This window comes from Antrostomus carolinensis, unplaced genomic scaffold (assembly GCF_000700745.2).
Source record: "Antrostomus carolinensis isolate BGI_N321 unplaced genomic scaffold, ASM70074v2 scaffold18405, whole genome shotgun sequence".
In the NCBI taxonomy this organism is placed as follows: domain Eukaryota; kingdom Metazoa; phylum Chordata; class Aves; order Caprimulgiformes; family Caprimulgidae; genus Antrostomus; species Antrostomus carolinensis.
In genome coordinates this window covers 1-20922 of record NW_010315900.1, presented here as the reverse complement: position 1 = coordinate 20922, position 20922 = coordinate 1, and the positions used below count along the sequence as shown (strand labels likewise).

Here is a 20922-nt window from a genome sequence, read left to right as displayed (position 1 = left end):
ACAGTGAGGGTGTTGGAGCACTGGGACAGGCTGCCCAGGGAGGTTGTGGAGTCTCCTTCTCTGGAGAGATTCCAAACCCACGTGGATGCATTCCTGTGTGACCTACTGTAGGGGAACATGCTTTGGCAGGGAGGTTGGACTAGATGACCTCCTGAGGTCCCTTCCAACCCCGACTGTTCTGTGATTCTCTGCATACACCAGTGAGGTGGAGTTGGCGAGATTCCCATACTGCTTTCTCAGTGGGATGGGCAGGAAGCCCAGTGCTGTATAGCTTCACACACACATTTCTTCGCAGCAGGTTATGTCTCCAAAAACCAGTTTCTTCACCCATTCTTACACCCACAGGTAGGCTTGCATAGTACCGAAAATATTTTAGCAAAAAGGGTATTTGGTGTTTACATCTGATTCTAAGTTTCCTTTAGCTATGAAGAACCTTGTCTGCATAGAAACTCTGTGCGCGTTTAACATACACCAACAGTTCATATGAAGTAAAGGTGCCTACTGTATTCAGTATGATAATAAATATCAATAAAACCTAGGAGCTGACAGTACAACAAAAGAGTAAAAGTGGTTTTTTTCTTAAGAAGTGTTTTGAATTGCCTTGATTTAAAAAAAAAAGAAGAAAAAAAATTACTGTGCTTTTTCCTCATCAGGCTGCAGCCTCAAAAAAAGCAATTAGTCCATCTTGATCACAGCCATCCAGAGTTTCCAGAAGAAGAGGAACTTTAGTTTTCACATTGGTGCCTTTGAATTTGAATTTATCTATGAAGAGATCTGTGATCATGCCTGCAAAGGTAAAATCCCAGGAGTTAGTATTTGCCTTGTTTTTATTACAAGGTATCTCTACTTTTAACTCATTATTACGTACCAACTATTCTAGTTGATTGTGGGTTTACAGACAAGACTCTTTCCAAACTTCATGTTTTAAACAACAATTTACTTTTAAACAAACCCAAACCACTGTGAACAGCTCAGAGCCCAGCTTTATTCCAAAATGTGTATTTCTGCCTTAGAACTACCCACACCTGAAACACTAAAGAAAAGGGAACTATCGCCGGAGAGAATCACAGACTGGTTTGGGTTGGAAGGGACCTTAATGATCATCCAGTTCCAACCCCCCTGCCATCAGCAGGGACACCTCCCACTAGACCAGGTTGCTCAAAGCCTCATCCAGCCTGGCCTCGAACACTTCCAAGGAGGAGCGGCCACAGCTTCTCTGGGCAACCTGTTCCAAAATGGAATGGATGGGCAAGGAGGACTCTGCTTCTGCTGGATATACACAGGCTTATTAAAGCTGGTGTCTGGCAGAGATTCTCTGAGCTGAAAGCTGTACAGGGAACAGCACCAGAAAAGGTTAAAGAACTGCCTTCGCTAAATTAGATCACCTTCTACGAGTCTCCCCAACTCATGGACATTTTTCTGATGTTTTGCAAAACTTAACCACTCAGAACTTAATCTCTTCTTAACTTGTACACATTCTTAAAGGCCATTCTGAATTTGAATACGATCCTTAATCATGGCCAGAAAGACACAGATTATCCAAATAGAAGAAGCTGCCTATTAAACAAAAAGTTGTAAAGTCACTTGCAAATAATCCTGGTATTTTCAGTCTCAGTGCTATGCTTGTGATGTCAAATCAATTTTAGAAGTTATCAGGTGAACAATTATTGAGAGCCTTCAGAGAGTTCCTTTAAGTTTCTAATAGCATACAAGCCATTTTCAGGTTTTACTGCCTCACCTGTAACTCAAGTTAAAGTTTTTTATGATTTTTATTATTGAAAACTTTATGTAAATATCCAGCCTTGGCTGTATGACCAAACAGACATTAAAATACTCAAGCTACTCAAGTGTATCCACTTATCAAATTATTTCAATTCTGCTAATAATGACATCATATCCATTTCAGTCATGTCCAGCATGCTCTCTGGACGTTAAGTTGCATTTAAATAAAAAGCTGAATTGATCAACAAACCATAAAGTCTCTCGAGATGTGCAGGTTGTCTCTTGTATTCCTCAAGCAGCTGATCTGCCTCTTCCAAAATGCTGCGGTATTTTGGTAGCAGGAAGTCCACATTTCCTTCATGAACTTGTAATTCCTCAAAGACATTTTAAATTGTAAGAATTAACAGAAGTTAAGTATCTTAAGAGCATAAAAGTAAGAAGAAATTAAACTTGGGTCTGACAGGAGAAAGTAGCACTTCAGAGACAAGACAATCCTCTTCTAAACTAGCAAGACTTCTTCTCAAAGTGCCTCATTTTCTAATGTCTTCTAATGAAATGCCAGATGTTACTTATCACTTCATAGACCAGATCCTCAAAATCCTGTGGATTACAGCTTCCAGCTCTGAGTACTGCCAGAACAGGATGATGCCACAGCCCAGCCCCTACAGAACCAAGCCTAAGGAAGGCTCAAAGCCTTCACCATGTCTTCATTTTTAGAATAAGGAAATTCCTAGCAAGTGTAGCATAAGCTGAAGTCTGAAAGTGAAAGCAAACTCTGAAAGTATTCAATTCATGACAGCAGAAAGTTTTAAAGACCTGTTCTAAAATGCCCTGGTCTACTGTCAAACCAATTTAAGATGGTCAATAGTATAGATCTTTTTATCCCCCACAGAAAGACTGAGACAGAAGGTAATTATGCTATGCATCATGAGTCTGCCAGGATAACAACTCTCATCAATCATCAATTATTCTACTGCCTAGAATGTTATTACCCAAAAATTGAGTGACAAAAAACTTTGTCAAAAAAGATTTGTCAAAGATTTGCTACCTAAAAAAAAAAAAGGCAAGATGTGCAACATCATTATTATTGCACAAACATAACATGCATTAAGAATAAAGTCTCTATTATTCTCTCCCTTCCTCGTTTGCCAAACCAAGCCCAAGTAAAATACTTTCAGTGATAATAAAGATACACGGTATTCTCACTGATTGACAGTTTTTCTACTGACTGAAGAGATCTGACAACTAGTATTTGAGTCCCCCATGGGACAAGAGAGAAGCAGTTGTCCATTTTCACCCCCCTTCCCCTCAAAAAGTATCAAAAGAGATCGATGACAGCAAGTTTTTGATGGTAAAATCCTGGTTGTTAGAAATCTAAGCCTAAGAACTGAGACAAGCTGCCTAACTGGTTGTGATGGTTTGGGGCAAAAACCAGGACACTGGTACCTCCCAAAGACTAACTGCTGAGAGGGTATTAAGCAAAAGATTAATAAGCAGATAATTCAGAAATTATGACACATTGGGATGAAGTTCCAAAGCAAGGAAGTCACATCTGGCCTGGGTGATCATCCTCAGATTTAAAAAAAACCCAAAACTTTTAAAGGTTAGTGGAAAGAGAGAAAGAAGGAACTGGGAAATAATGGCAGGCAAAAAGAGAATGTTGGATGATACAGCTGGCTGCCTTCTACTGTCCCATTTACGCATCCTCAACATCAGTCAGCAATGCTACATGTTATTCACTAGTGATATAGTACAAATGGGAATGTTTCTTGAAGAAGTCTGTCTCCTAGATAATTAAAATCCACATCCTGGGAACAGCAACAGAGCAGATACCAGTATGACACACATCTGACTTGAGCCCTACAGCTTGGTATTGGACAACAAAACCCACCATGAAAATCCTTCTGTGGGAGTTCAGATACTTACTCTCAAAGCATCTATTAAGTGAACCTTCTTGGCCAACAGCTGCTGATACTCTAATTTAGGGTAGATAAGCTTTAATGTGTGTCTCACAGATTCTTCATTTATGTCTAGTAGGGAGTCAAAAAAATCCGACAAGCAAATTAATAATACATACTCCATTTATAAGAATAATTTTAAAAAATGAAGTAAAGGACAACAAAATAGAGAAGGAAGTTTTACCATATGATATGTTGAGATTAATCTTCCTCTTAGTAGCCTCTTTGGAAAGCACATCTTTTAGGATGGATATTGTAGAAATGTTGTCAGACTTAAAATATCCCTCACCTTTTCTAGAAAGGAAGAAAAACTTTAAATGAGCAAATTTAAACACATGTGCATGCATTAAGTTTGTCCCTACATTAAAACAGAAGGAAGGAATCTGTAAATTGATGCCCAAATCAAAGAAAGCAACCTCTATAAAGGTCATAACGCTTCTCCATAGATCAGGTGGCTGCATACACACCTATGCTTTTCCCTCCTTCCCAGTGTAATCTTGACAGAGAACAGTTTATTCCAGTAAATAAGACAAAGCAGTATACACAAATCTCGAGTATACACAAAGGAGTTATCTTTATTGTACGGCACTAAGGTTATATAAATAAGATTTCTGAGTGTATTCATTCCTCCTAAGTTTTAGCACTGCAGTACCTTGAAGTCAAACAGCAAACTTCAATACCAGAAGGTAGAAAAAACACTCTCCCCTTCCCCACAAAAAACCATCACTCAACAACTTTCTACATTATGAGTATATAGGTTGGGAGCAAGCTGGAATCTCTATAGTTACAACAATTATTTTTCCCCACTTTACAATTCGATTTTCATGGGGATGTATATAATTTGCTGAAGGAAGATGTAACTAAGTAATCTTAAACACAGAAAGAGTATTTGCCTAATATAAGCTGCAGAAAGTTTTCAGCTTAATATTTAACAAATTTTTGTTTGCCTGAGTATTAAATGCCTTCTAAATTCTTTTTGCTCCTCAAGACAAAGAAAAGGAAGTTAGAAAAAAACTAGGCATTACACAGTTATTTCACTATATTAGTTAGCTGTGTTCTTTAAATTCTAAAAGCAAGACATCATCTTAGAAATATATCAAGCCTTTCCTCCCTGGAAATTTTAGGTTTTGGACAAACTTCCAAGAAAAAACTCTATTCAAGTTACAGATTGCATCACTACTGGATAGTGCTCATCCCTGGTAATGTTTGACAAGATCCCTGTTCTCTTCAGTGGGAGTTTTGATGAGGTGGATAGTGCTCATCCCTGGTAATGTTTGACAATCCTTCTTAAGAAAGATCCCTGTTCTCTTCAATGGGAGTTTTGATGAGGCGCTCAGGGCGGAGAGGCAAACAGTAGCATGTGCATGAAATGGTACAAGCAAACTGGTCAAGAATGAAAAAGACAACAGCTCCAGTGTAGTCACACTGTGCTTTAATAATTGTACTTTACCTGTAAGTACTTTCAAGCTGTGTACCCAGGAAGGTGTTCTGAAAATAAAAGGTGATACTCTCTCCAGCAGGAGTCTTTTCAGGCACCTCAGGCAAGCAAAACACAACCCACGAGTGAATTTCAGCAAAACTGAACTGGCCTTTGAGCATCAGGGTATTCATGGGTCTATGACATTATGGAATTAAAAAAAAAAAAAGAAAAAAGTTACTAAGTTATGAAGGAGAGGCACTGGTTATCCATATGAAAAAGTGTTAAATCCATATGAAAAAGTGTTAAATCCACATGGTTGTTTCCTTTTAATCAACACCCTGTAAAAAAATCAGGTATTTTTCCAAGTAGTTACATATTGCAGATTACAGCTACTTTTCTGTATTTCAAGACAAAAAGCTCTGCATACATTCAAGCTTTATCTCCTAGTAGGCATGTCAGAACTGGACAAGAAACTAGTTGGAAGTTTTTTGACATATCCCATTTCAAGTTGTTAAACCTGAAATTTATGACAAAGGTAAATAACTGACAAGAGAGCGAATATGACGAAGAGCCCCAACAGCCTCCCATGCTGTAAACCACAGCCAGAGCATTTATATCAAGAACAAGGCATAAGGGAGCTCATTTGCACATCAAAACATTTGCACATAAAAGCATTTGGTGTCATTCCTTCCATCTTTCAGGTTTGTTCTGAAGCAAGCAATACCTTGGTGGCAATACAAGATGTTTGGGAGGGTGGGAAAAAACAAAATCAAGTAGAAATTGCATAAAATACTAGATTCCTAACAGAGAGATAAGAGGGGAAAAGTCTTGGCTCAGTTTTGGAGGCAAATTAGCTATGGGACAGAATTAAATTAAAAGGGTGGAGGGGCGAATGAGGCTGAAACTGAAAAGATTGTGGTTACTAACAACAGCAGAGTTTCCTTTCTACCACACCCTCAGCTCTACTAACAGATAGGGCTGCACAATAACCCAGGCTAGTAAAATGAAAAATAACCTGAAAACAAGGATAAAGAATAGCAAGGAAAGCAAGAACCTATTAAACCTGCATTTTCTGTCAGAAAACCCATAAAATGGAACTACAGGCTCAAAATTGTAGGTTAGGGGTTAGGAATGCCATACTTGAGTTTACAGAGTTTCAGCTGGATTGTGTCAGGTTTTTTGAGAGAAAAAAGGCATTGATTTTTCTTTGCAAATACCGGTCATGGTCAATAGAATGAGTTCTCTGATGAAGCGAAAGTGGTTTAATTTGATATTGATGAACTTGGCAGGTTTTTGGTTGAATTCTTGGCGTTACATATGCTTGAAGTGTCCCATACTGGCCTTCAATCGATCGAACCTGCAGAAATAAAAGCAGAACCCACAAAAAAAGGTCAAAAGGGAAAAGATTAATTTACCACGATTTGGAAAATTGGTGGGTATTCAAAATACATACAAGACTATTGTACTTTAAGAACATTTACAGTACTATATTTACTTGATAGTGCCACTATAAACAGAGGAGATCAGGAATGTTTTAAAATTAGATGAAATAGTGTCCAATGAAGTGCTGTTATAATAGATGAATGAAATATTAAGAAACTAAATTTCTGATCAGTTAAAGTAAAAAGTCCGTAACTTACTTTTAATTCTTCAGTGGCCCCATGACTTTTGTTTTTTTAAATTAAAGTAAATTCTGTAGCAGTGGGCAGCAAAGAATAGATCAAAGAATTTTAAAAAGTAAACTGAATTTCAAAACATGCGTTCATCTCTCCATAAAAAGTTCTTCCTGAGCTATTTTTTGGAAAAGTAAGAGGCCAGATTTAAGTTCAAGATCTTTATATAAACAAAAGACAGGAGTTCAAGTACTGGTTTGCTTTATAACCTTGATTATGTCCCCTGTTTTACAGGATGTCAGAACACAAAAAGCAGTGTCTTGCAGGAAGACATCCACTTCAATGTTTTTAATAAAAATAAGCTAGTAAAGAATTCTCTTTGGAAGTAAAATCACCAGTATTTAAAAGTTGTATTGTCTGCATGTGCATACACAAAATGCAAGAAGAGAATGAACTCCACACGGCAGGTGTAAGTCTCTCAATGTATTAGAGCGAGGTGGCAGCAGAACTTGTGCAGATCGAATCCATCACATCAGGATCCAAATGCAAGAGTGACAGTACAGTGTTTTGGCGACACACTGCACTACAATGACACACAACAGCAAGTTTATAAATATTTTTAGTGGGAGAGTAGAAAAACAAACCTCTCTGTGTATCATGAATGCACTTGATTAATTTTTCTTGTGTCATTTACTCTTTTACCTAGTATTTAGGTTGTCCAAGGAAGTTGTGGCTGCCCCCTCCCTGGAAGTGTTTAAGGCCAGGCTGGATGAGGCTTTGAGCAACCTGGTCTAGTGGAAGGTGTCCCTGCTCATGGCAGGGGGGTTGGAACTGGATGAGCTTTAAGGTCCCTTCCAACCCAAACCATTCTATGAGTCTATGATTCTGTTTTTAATATTAAAGGTGGCCAGGGTTATATCCCTAAATTAAAAGAAAAGAACTGAGACACTGGGAGGTAAAGTGACCTGCTCAGAAGCAGTAAGCACATCAACAGCATTTCTTAAGCAGGGGACCTGGGAAATAAGAGTCTTAACTCTGCACACTGGGTCCATTATTGCGACCTCACCAAAAAACAGATAACCACCCCCAGCTTCCCCACATTTGATGTATCTTACACAGGATTAAATATGTACACATAATATTTTGACTGAGCATTTTACATAAATAAACACATTAGGAAGGAGACTGCAGTGTTAGGCAATTACATAAAGAGAAAACCCAGAGCCTGTGTGCATGTTGAAGATTTTTCTCATCATGGTTTCCTCCATTATTTCCCCTGGTGGTAGCCACAAAATGCATGAATTTGGTGGATCGTTAAAAATAAACCCCATAACACCCACACAGCTTTATTCTAATAAGCATAGAATGACTGGATTTGCTTCCTCTCAAAAACACAAATCCAGTCTGTATTCCCTGGTTACTTCCCAAATGTAACTTCCTTCAAACGCTTTTGAGGACAACCAGTGTCAGAGCTTGCCTTCCCATACCTCTCTCCACTTTTAAGTTCCACACACTGTCTCCAGAACCAAGTATTTTCACAATCTGCAATTCCCCCACTGCTTTCATCTGAGGGACACGAGAGAAGGACCCCAGGCTCTCCTCTGAAGTAACACATTTTTAGAAGCCTTTAGAAATGTTACAGACAAATATTAAAGGAACACATGCCGCAGATTAGAAGGTTCTGAGGAAACAACTACCAGTAGAAACTGGACTGATCATTTGCTAAGGCTAAGCAGTCAGTCCAGTCAGAGATCTCTCCACTCCTAAGCAGTCACCTACATAACCATTAATTTATTATGGAAAATATTTTGGAGCATTTTACCTTAAGTTCAAGTCTCGTAGTATTTGCTTGGCATCGGTAAGTCGCAAGAAGAAAGTTGCTATTTGGCTGTAAACACCAAAAAAACCCAGAAAAATAATACAAAACAGTCTGTGGATTCACAAAAGTTATACCAGTCTGGTTTAACTGTAAACATCTACAATAAAGTTTCTGCTACATCTATTTTACAAAAGTCAAATACAAAAAAGTAATTTTTGGTTCCATTTAATTAATTTTAATGATGCTAGAGTTTAAAAAATTTCTCTGTATAAGGAAAAATCAACTCTTATACTCTCTAATACCACCATCAAAATTTACATAGATATCTGTTTTTCACCTGAAAAATGCATCTGTCAGCCTGCCCTGCTCACCTGCAACATTAGTCCAACATCCAAAAACTAAAGTAAGATCAATAAGAAAACACACCAAAAACAGCTAAATTAATCATCAAGGAACTTAAAATAAAAAGCTGATTCCTCAGAGCTCCAAGGAGACCAACAATGTGCAAATTTAGTTCTTAAAACTAAAATAGTTCCAGAACTATTACAAGGAAAAAAGACTTCACAGCAGATTTTCATAATACTAAGGTAGTTTCTGGATTTTCCCCCCAGCTCTAAGCATCATTAGTAATTCTATAAGTATTTAAGTTTATAATTATTATGTAAAAAAATGCATTTAAACATATGACTCATCACACAGCAGAATTTTCACATTCTAAAGTGATTTTTTAAGAGACACAGGAAAAAACACATTGTTCTTCACCTAAATTACTTTGAAGTAAAGATACATGATACGGGAAAATCCAGAGAAGACAGCAATACTGAATGTGTCTTTCACATTCCTGATCAGGCAGGAAAAAAAAGCAAGAGAGCAGTTGCTCCTGGATCCTTTCCCACATATTTAGCTTTCCCCTGTGTCAAGACCTACTGTAACTCCTAATTCTGCAGCATCTCTAAGGAAGCTGAGCTCTCCAAAATTACCCAATGAGTAGTTCAACTCAATATATTTTAAATCAAAAATATATAAATCCAAATTTTAATATACATTAATAAGAACTTTCCTCATGCATAAATACATATATATAAAAGAATATAAAGAATATATAAAGAAATATATTTATATATTTATAAAGAGGTGTATAAATATATATATTTATAAATATAAAGAGGTGTATAAATATCACCTCTTTTGTTTCACTCACCTCAGAATCACAGCTGCTAAAACTAACAACAGCAGAATTTTTATCCACATCCAGCAAGTCTATTGGGACATCACTCTGCAGAACATATGAGGAAGGAAAAATAAAAGAGTTTAAGTTCCTGAGTAGCTTCTAATACATTTACCCTCTAACTGTCATCAGTTATTTTAATAAGGGAGAGGCAATTTTACCTCTTCATCCAAAAGATAAAAGCCTAACAGACACGTAGTTTACTACTTAAACCCAGAGTAACATGAGGATCTTATTCTCTTATGGAGTCTTAAACTCTTGTGCAGCTGGCTTGCAACAACTTCAGTATAAGAAGTGTAACTACCTTTCAGAAATGAAAGTATATTCACACCTTTCAGACACAAAAGTATACTTCATTTGTATGCATGAAGCATATTCATGAGTGAAGTGTTTCCCTATTTTAATAGGGGGATTATAATATTCATTCAGGAAACCAAGGATCCCATTACATAATTATTAATGATCCTTTTACTTAAATAATGCTCCTGACACAGATCACTTCTTATCTAGATGCATTTTCACTGGAATTAAAACTATCACTGTTTTAAAAATGAGATTAAAGGCTATTAGGATGATTAATTACTTGATTTGGTACTGCTTTATAGCTTCACAGGAGTGTCAGGAAACATTGATAAATATGCAACATACTTCCTAAAAAATAAAATAAAATACAAAACCAGTTTTATTGTCTTCTCACAGCAGAGGAATACCAGATCCTGCTTTATACGTCCTTAAAGAAAATGTAGCATTTAGAATGTGGGGCTTTAAGTTCAGAACTAGATTAAACAATCTCATTATTCCTCACTTGGAATGATGAATGATTCCTCACTTAGCTATGGAAACAGCAGATGCTATAGAGCTGCATATTAGCTGTAGCTTAGCATTGCACTAATAACATCCTTAATAACAATAAGATTTATATTAAGAAGAGAAAAATAAAATCCTACAATAGTTCTCTCCCATTTGTTATGGCAAATTCAGCCCACAAATTCCTCCTTCTCAAATTTTTCTCCCCGTGTATATCCCCAAAAGAAGGTAATTCAGTACCATTACTTTCTGGCTACCAAAGAGAACATTAATTTCAGCTGATGCGGTATGAAAAATAATTAATTAAGGTTGCTCTACTTGGCAGAAATACTTCTCACCAGTTGCACACAAATCAGATGCTGTTCCACACTGGAAGTGCACAGGTGGCCCATACCATTCTAAAATTAATTTTCCACTGCAGAAGGTACTTCACTGGCGAGTGAGAATCTGTACCCCATTTAAGATTTACTGAGTTAATTGGTGTTTAAATAAAGGGGGACATGCAAAAGCAAACGCAAAAGTCACACAGAAATCTGCTAGTCCAGCAGGCATTTTGTTCTGTTTTGGCAGTGTTCAATAAAGGTTTAAGTTATATTTGTTCAATTAAAGTGTTGAATTGCTCTGTTCAATAAAGGTTTAAGTTGTATTTGTTCCCCAACAAGCGTTTACAGCAGTTACTTCAACACTGCTAGGCTATGCACTTTAATTCCCTCTTATAACAATTCAGGCATTTAAAAACCCATATACTTAAGATATTATAACTCAGCTTTTTAAACTAGAAAGTTTCCAAATTTATTTATTTAGATACTAAGAAAGCCAATAAGAGCAAAACCACACTCACCTGTACCAGGACATTATCTATAGCTGTCTGCACCTCCAGGATGAGGCTGTAGCTAGCATCATCCTTATTTAATGTAAACTTATCGTTCACACTAAATGCAGGTACTGATGAAACAGCAGTACTGGACTGAGAAGACTGCTGGTATTTTTCACGTTCCTGAAGTACTTTAATCTGTAAATGTTCCAATTCATTCCTAGAAAAGGGAAAACACATATAATGTCTTAAACAACCATAAAAGCTATCCTAGAAATTAAGTAGATGAAGCTTGCAAGGCAATCACATTTATCTTCTGTCCACCATTTTCCAACCAGAAGTGACTGGTGACTCCCCTTCTACATACATAACAAAGACAAAATATAAACTGTATCACATGAAAATGTAGATTCTACTGTACTTTGCCAAAAGAGATTTTGATGAAGCACATGAAAGGACAACTTTTTCCTTTAAGAGTACAATGCATTTTGAATTATATGCTAGTGACTACTTTCCTCCCATCACTCAGAAGCTACAAGCAGCATAGAAGAAGGCAATCTTATCTCGTTGATACTGAGGAAGAAGACATTAAGACATTATGATGTGAAGGCAAGATAGAAAGAGACTGTGAAATGAGGCTGCTATTCATTTCTACTTTGAAAAGCCTTGATTCTACTTGTAGATTTATTAATGATACAGAAAATCCAGTGAGATAGGAAGGAAAGATAACATCACAGCTTTTAACATTTCAATTCTTCCATTTAAATTTCTTTCTAGTGCAGTTACCTTAAGGATGAAATCTTGCTCTGCATTTCTTGACTTAATTTTAATTCTTCATTTGATCCATCTTCTCTATGGACAGGTTCTGTAGTCAGCCCTGTCAGCCAGCCTAAACCAACATATGAAGTTTATATTCCTTATAAGCTATAAAGTCTACACTCAGCTTTTGTTATGTGTGGAGTGATGTTTGTTCAAGGTACTGGGTAGACAGAATCAAGACTTCAATTTAATTATTTCTTTGGAGGATTAATCTAGGCACCAAACATGATTTTTTTAATGGGTTTCATTCTTAACTTGTAGATTGGAAAACATTACTTATTCTTTTTCATTAAGTACTTTGAGCAATAAATCCCTCTATGGCATTTTTTATTGAATGCTTAAATTTTTTTCCACCTCTTTCTCTGACAAAAACCAAAATAATTGGCAGTACTATAGTTGAAAACAAAACAGAAAAAAGCTGTGCCATGTGTTAATAGCAAACTGTATGTTGCACAGTGTGCTTTGAGATTGAATGTTGCCAGTTGAAGTGGATAAAAAAAAATAATCTTTTTGTTTACTTAATTACATTTACTTATAAAAGCAGATACTATTTGATTATATCCTGACACCTCAGGTATGATATGCAGACTTGATAGGGTGTTTATAGCTCTAGTTGCCTCATCTAATACATGCAAACAGTAAGAAAGCATTATTATAATATGCACTGTAAAAACTGACATGTCCACAATCTTTCACATTCTTTAGTTATCTACTTTAAGTACCAAGAAAGCACAATAATGGAGCATGAACTTTAAAAAAATCCACCCAAGTCCTACACTGCCAAGGTTCAAATGTGATTTTTACTGCCCTAAGCACTACTTTTCCTCAGCTGCCAAAATCTGCCAAACTCAAGTCTGCTGCACATCCTACCAGATTTTACCTTTGAAAACCCTCAAGTGAACTTGGGCTTTTGCTTTTTTCTTTCTTCTACAATTCATTAATCTTTATAACATTCCCACTAAATGAAGCTACAAAGGACTTTGGGCACAGTATTGCTGCAGCCTATACCAAAACAATTCATACAAGGTGAGGTATAATAGTCTTTTAATAATCTTTCAATTTAAAAGAGGTGCCTAAACACCATTACTTCTCAATAACTGACTGTGAATTGTATCTTGCCAAAATACAACATTTTGAATACGAGAGGTTTCAGTAGGCTAATTTTTTAGCACTGAAGCAAACCAAAACCAGAGAATTAGCAGTATTTTAGCTCCCAACAGTTAACATATTCAGCTTATGATGGCCTCTGTGACAGTCAGACACATCTGTCACACGGGAGAACACATTTTGACTATCTTAAAATATAAAAACATCGTTTAAGCATAGGAAACATTTTTTTGAAGTGTTAATATTTAATTAAATCTTTTCAACAAAAGATTATCCTGGTTCCCATCAGAACAAAAATTTTAAGAGATGTGAGCTTTACTAACAACATAGCCTGCTTCATTTTTATCACATCACCGTATGCAACATTTATTTAGTAAGTGATATGAAGCTTACCTGAGTATGTGGATGCCAAAATTTCATCATAGCCATCTTTTCCTACACAGCCACCCTGGATTGATGCAATGCTCTCTGATAAAGCCTTCAAAGAAATACATTCAAAGCAGAGGGAAATATCACTGCACTCATTTCAGAAGTCTGGGGTTTTTGTGGGGGTTTTAAGGGTTGGACCTCTCCTTTTACCTGCATCAGAAAATACCTACATAGATGCACAATATCTAGACCTACAAAAGAATAAGCTGGCTGATGTCTTTCACAGCTAAATCAGAGTGTTTTAACTAATGCATTCCAATTCTACTCTGCATAACAAAGACATTAAAAAGTAGTTTAAAGCAAAACACTGATGGGTAATATTTTTCCAGCAATCTGATCAAAGGCTGAAATAGTCACTATGGATCAAATCTACTTTTAAACAATTCATAACCAAAGTAATTATGATCAGTAAAGTCGTGACAGCTTACATTTATTATTTTATATATAAAACAAACTATACACAGCATGGAGTTGCTTTTTTCACCGAGAGAGAAGCACTGAGAGTATTAGGTTGCACCCAGGAGAGACTTCAGTAGTCAACAGAGCCAGGACTTTAACATATCCTCTACACTATTTTGATTTTTGCTCAAACCAGAACTATTTCACTTCCTGGTTCTTAAATATTAGGATACTGCTTCGAAGTTCAGATTATCAACATTACAGAGCTCACCAAATTAAAAACAAACCACACATTTTAGTAGAAATGATACTGAAAATACTTTAAGTTTTGAAATACAGATTTTTTAAAAATAATTCATTTTTTCCAGCAAAGAAGAGTACAATGAATGTGGGCTTACATAGTCATAGCGAAGGACAGGATCATCTGCACTCTCAAAGTTATAGATTTCCAGCACTCCATCATCCCGTCCAACAAGTAATTCTTTAACTCCATCTCCCAGAATGTCAAAACTATCAATACATAAGATACCTAGTGAAAAAGAAAACAAACCTGGTTACTTCATCTTTATTTGTTTATGACATAATAATACTTCTTTACAGTAAGTGTGCCAGAGCACTGGGACAGGCTGCCCAGGGAGATTGTGGAGCCTCCTTCTCCGGAGACATTCAAAACCCGCCTGGACGCCTTCCTGTGTGATCTCATTTAGGTTCCTGCTCCGGCAGGGGGATTGGACTAGATGATCTTTCGAGGTCCCTTCCAATCCCCGACATTCTGTGAATACAGAGGCCACATTCAGTTCTATAGAAAGAGATTCTTGGTCGGCTTTTAAGGTTTTATTAACGCTACTTCTGGAGGAGTCCACTAGAGGGCTGAAGTCTCCCACCTGTGGCTGAGGTTCAAGCTTGTACAGTGGCTTTTACAGCAACCGATTCCAAATCAAAAACATGACAGTTCCCTTGGGGAAAAGCACCAAACAGAGCCCACTTCTGATGTTCAGATAGCTTACTTTTGAGGGGTTTAACCCTCCCTCGTCAAACATTTCCCCAGATGAACTATTCATCTGTCCACACGACATTAACTTTGCCAGTTGAAGAAGCAAGCAGTCTTTGTGTCCTATAGTTGACTTAGAGCTATTGGTAAAGGGACTACCAGGAATTCAGCAAAGGTGACAGAAGGAGGGTTCTGACTTCTGCCAGACCTGGACTAGGTGCTGCTACTTGACATGTTAGTGGACAAACCCATTAACTAGCATGTGTAATGAACCAGCCTATGATAACTAATCATGTTTGGACAGGAAAGAGAGTTCAGGTCTGGAAGAAGGAAAAAACAGTGAGATTGTTTGTACAAGAACTAATATGAAAAACGAGATGGGATTTAACTTTTATGATACTTTCATATGAAGAGTAAGGACATCCTAGGAAGCATTTTAAGAAAATAATGATAGCTTTTATGAGATAATTAAATTAAAACTTTTTTTTTTTTCCTATTCCTGGTCTTCTCTTTTACAAAGGAGTATGGGCTAATACATGCTGCAGAGCAACACACCAAGGCTAAAACAGTGCCAGTGTCATACTATTCATCATACATATGATCAGTTAAGCTTCACTGTGCAGCTTTAATGAAAGCCTTATTCCATCTTCAGACAAAAATCCTCATAATGGCTTTTTAAAAAAAAAAAAAAAATCCTCTGAAAAATCTGGCAGGTTTATTTGCACTTAGAGATAGTCACCAAAATCATAAAAGCCTCAAGTAATCATGTATGAATCAACACCACTTTAAAAATTCTGTAAAAACAAAGTACAATAAAGTACTGGAAATAACATGGAAAGAAAACCCAAAGCAAGACAAACTGATTAGAATTATTTATAAGAAAATTGGAAGAATGGAAGAGAGCTTACTCACACTAATATTGCATAATGACATAATTGCAATATGCTTCCAAAGTATCTATGAATAAGGTTTCCTGATTATTATACTTGTAATAAAGCCTCAGATACGTTGGAAAACTAAAGAGCGAGCGACTGAGACACATACCTCCTCTCTTTTTTTCATTTCCAATCTCCCACTTAGGTATAGGCTTGGAACCAGTAATCTGGGTAACACCCAATTTACCATCAGAAGTTCCATACACAATTTCTTCTCCAGAATCACCTAAACGCATAAATTGAATTTAGAATCGACAAAATCAAGTACACCCATTTTAAAAATTTGAAAGGGTTGTGTAGTTACACTCCATAGCTTGAGGGAAAATAAAAATACTAATATTAGTGCTGTGTAACAGAACTGTCAGGCTTTATAAACAAAACCAAACACATGAAAACTGCACCTGTTCTGATAATTTCTTCATGGCTATCACTCTTCAATGCCCCCCTGCACTGGAGTTCTGCCTAAAAAAGCCTACACAATCCAATAGTTTACATTTCAGCAAAGAGAGGCTATTAAATTGCCTTTATAGAAGAGAAATAGAGATTCCTTCAGAACACACATGCAGTAGTGAATGTTGTGCCAAGCCTTAAGCAAGTAAGAACTACTTTTCCAAACCAGCTCTGAATGCCATTGTCACATCTTCTAACTGAAACTAAATTAAGCACAAGATTAACATAATACAGGGATTTCTTTTAGGTTAGAAGAGATTAGCAAGAAGGATGATCAAACTATTTTAAGCTTGATCTTTCCACAGTCTTAGTTTAAGTGAGCTGTACTCAATATTCTCATCCATCCATGGATGGATGTAACTGGAGATTCTAGTTACAGAAATCCATGTGTAAGAGAAACCCTGAACTTTGACAAGGGCCCCAAAAGTCCAGTTCATATTTACACAACGAGACCACCTTTATATCTCACTGCTCTTGTAAGAGGCTTTCAATTAAATGGGAATATCATGTAGAACTGTCTAAAAGTCATATGTGTGGATATGTATTTATTTGTATATAAGAAATTACTTCACATAGTAGGTTTTCTGTCACATTTTTAACACCAGCTTAAAAATCAAAGCAAAGCATAATTAACAAACACAAGCAAAAAAAAAATAATCTTGAAAATATAGTAAAATAACATTAGTTAGTTATGTGTATACTCAAAATCTTGTTACCTCCATTTCCACTGTTTAAAGCAAGAACAGTAGGTGGTCCAGGAACTTCTACTTCATACAGTAAATCAGATCCCTAAAGACAAAGAGAAGTATCTTGAATGAGTTTTGTAAAGAAGAAAAACCAAACAAACAAAACCCAAGCAAAACCACACCAACCAAACCCAAAAACAACCCCAAAACACCATCCACAAAACAGAACAAAACCACATAAGGGCAAAATTATTATGGATAATAGCAATGGATATGCTTCGCTTATACAAACTCCCAATACCTATGGGAGAACCATTTCCAAGCCAAAACAGGGTAGAGTTTATATAAACAAGTGTAGTAGTTTAATGACAATAAAACACAATAAAACATAGGACTCTTGAAATGTTATTATTAAAAATAATCTGTGAATTTGTCTGGCAAATAATTTTGTTAAACCAATTAATATCACTCGGACTAGTTGCGACAGCAATTTCCGAGAGCAAGAATTTTGAAACTGATAAAGTCTTACACATTTAATTCCCTTATGCAAGCACTTTCAGTCAGAAGAGACCAATGTTATCTATTTCCACCCTTGAATTCCAAAGCCAATTTACAGCAATTTTATTAATCCTCATTTTGCAAGTTTAAAATAATGATTTTCCTTTAAATTAAAAAAAAAAAAAGAAATGCACCAGCATTTATAGACAGCAACACTGCCAAGTAAGATATAATATGCTTATCATTCTGACACTTAAACCACACTGACATGCTGATTCCCTTAAGAATTACTCCAATTCTATGGCATCAGTACAGAAAACATAAACAAGCAAGTATTTTAACCTGTAAAACTCTGAGGACTCTATCCTGACATGCAAGTACGGGCGTAATGCGATTGACTTTATCTACAGGAAGGCAGAGAACGTCGTTGATTTTATCTCCTGATAGGTAGTAGTGCTGGTCTTTGCAGTCGCAGTAATGGTTATAGATATAGTTTGCACAAAGAAAGAGATCTGCTCCCGAAATATGCCTGAGAAAAAGAAAACACTTCCTGTAGTATTTTCCCAGTGTGGTGGCAGTAACAGCTCTTTCAGCCCTACTATACGCGTGCACTACCACTTGCAGATTCAGGGCATCAGTGGACCCTGCAAGCTGCTCCAGCTGTTAAAAAAAAGTTTATTAGAAATGCTAAAATCTCATGATTTCTACAGCTCTCAATTTTCATCTTTTGTCCTCACCTAAAAACCTAAGATTAATCTTTATAGAAATATCATTAACATATTGTCATGATATTAATTCTTCTCAAGCCCATTTATAAATGGCAGCATCTTACATCACGATACCATAAATAAATAAATTCTTCCTGTTCTGCTACATGATACACTCTGGCAGTAACTCCAGCTCTGCTCACCTGCATTTGCAGTGATGTGAGTGCCTCCAGACCCCTCCCAAACCCCCCACACTTTTCTAAACTTCATCATTATTTTTTAAGTTCCTTCCTACACATCACAGCACAAGCTAAAGCCGGACTGGCACTTACAGTCTTGTGTTACCTACAAGCACAGGATACAGTAAAGAATTATTTCATAAAATAATGAACTAAATCTGCTACAGCTATGAAACAAATGCAACACATCATACATACATAGCCTTGATGCTTTCAGTGAGGTTAGTTTCAAATGAAAGAAACTGCTTCCCTCTTTTTGTGAAACCTCTAACTTCTGATCCTGTAGCCACAAAAATTTTCTCTTGTGGTGTATTAAGAGCTCCTCCCAACTCCAATCTTGCAATTTTTTGGCCTGGCAGTGTCTTGAACACTGGCTGTAAACAGAAAGGCAATTTTCATCATCACAATATAATATTTATGGTAATCTTTTAGCATAAAGGATAATAAATTTGCTGTACAATTTCTGGCAAAACTAAGGATATTATGGATTATATGCACACAAAAATAATCTATACATTTCTCTTCTGAATCACAAAGCAATCAAGCATTGTATAAGTCAATAAATATAAAAAGCTGTAAAATATAGTAAGTTAAGAATTTATTATTATTTCAGTGCTATTCATCCATAGGAAAATTTCAGCACTGCTAGTAGCTCCAAGTTTTTTTTCAGTCTGTGCTTTCTTTTCTTTAGAAGAGCAACACACAGTTACTCACTCCCTCTTACACGTTCCATTCTTATTCCAGAAGACTACATAGATTTTTTTTTTTGCATTGCTATAGAGTCCTTATGAGTTGGCTATGAATTCCTCAAGAGGGAAAAAAAAATAAAACAATAAATTTTTATTAAGCTGGGCACAAGTCTGGGCTCATATAAAGCAATTAGTTTGGCAGAATGCCCTAAGGTGACTGACATAGTGAATTACTGCAGGGTTTTGTCCAGTCACAGTAACTGTATGTGTACAGGCTTAAGCTCAACTGAACTACGGAGCAAAAGGTGTTAAACTGACTTTTTTTGTGATGACACACACTAATGTGTGACTCTACAGCTGCTGAGGACCATGTGTTTGTCCAGGCATGAAATCAGTATGCCCTCATCACGACTAGGTATCAGTCCACAGCTCTAGGTAGATATCTTCCACAAGTATCTTATTTCCCATATCAATAAAACCAGACTTTCAAAGTTCATTAGGAAGAATATTTTTTAAATAACATTTTAAATGGAACATTTCCACTTACCACAGCTTCCCCTTTTTTTATGCCAAAACATGTAATGACCCCATCCTGGTCTCCAACAACCACCTTCAAAAGCATAACACATCATTATTTTTTATTACATACAAAAATATGTTTTTAATAATGCTTTTCCTACATTAATCATGTTTTCCTGTATTTAAGTACTTTAAATTCTCCAGTACTTAACTTACATAGCTCTATGGGAGTATGCTTTAGAAAGCCAGATAAACCGCTAGAGATAGGACACTGTAAACACCAGCAACCATCAGGTGGACTCCAGAAAGGCAGATTTGGGAATAGTTGTATTTTCACATTGAGAATTTATGATGAAAACAAATAATGCAGTGTTATTTCTATTGAGTTTTCCTAAGCTTCCTTAGCTTGAACTTGTATTAAGGAAAATTAAAAAAAGAAATATTCCCTCTATATTTAGGAAAATAGAGAATTATGCAAGAACTTCCTTGTGGTTTCAGCAATGCCTTAAGTTTCGAAAATTCCTTATTGGTTCTGAACATTTTCCGGAAACAAATTCAGACTTTTTTCTTTTTCCTCTTTCTTCAAAAGTTTTCAAAAACATTCCAAGAATTCGGTTCCAATGTTTTTCCCTATGGCATCCTAACTAAAGAAACTCAAAAGACAATTAGTAATATTATCAGGGTGCACTCCACAGCCAGAACACGAGTTCAGGAGAGCCAGCGGGACAAGCTGGGGGTTGCTGACAGCCATCACCTTCTGTGTTGCCTTTCTCCCTGATGCGGGAAGGAGCCTCATGGTCTTCTGAGCCGTCACCCCGACCTGGTGGAATCAGAATGATAGAATGGTTTGGGTTGGAAGGGACCTTAAAGATCATGTAGTTCCCACCCCATTGTCATCAGCAGGGACATCTTCTACTAGACCAGTGGCAGACACGCTCTTGCACCAAGCACATTTCAGCACCACTGGCCCAGTGTACAGGCCAGGAGCAAGGTGGAGGGTATGGGGAGCAGGAGCTGAGGGCTGAGGGCAGGAGCTGAGGGCTGAGGGCAGGGGCTGAGGGCTGAGGGCAGGG

General features: G+C 36.7%; 1 protein-coding gene across 1 annotated transcript; it reads right to left on the bottom strand.

Moving 5' to 3' along the window:
* Window positions 1-649: 649 nt before the first annotated feature.
* On the bottom strand, window positions 650-20669 carry BBS7 (Bardet-Biedl syndrome 7; the record flags this gene model as incomplete). Its single annotated transcript, XM_010168116.1, has 18 exons — window positions 650-786; window positions 1973-2096; window positions 3649-3752; window positions 3865-3974; window positions 5131-5295; window positions 6318-6457; window positions 8536-8601; window positions 9734-9808; window positions 11409-11601; window positions 12168-12270; window positions 13701-13785; window positions 14534-14664; window positions 16171-16287; window positions 17228-17300; window positions 18038-18224; window positions 18840-19015; window positions 19878-19940; window positions 20604-20669. Coding segments are annotated over 18 exons (2115 nt in total), but the record flags the coding sequence as incomplete, so codon positions are not given.
* Between the last annotated feature and the right edge of the window lie 253 nt (window positions 20670-20922).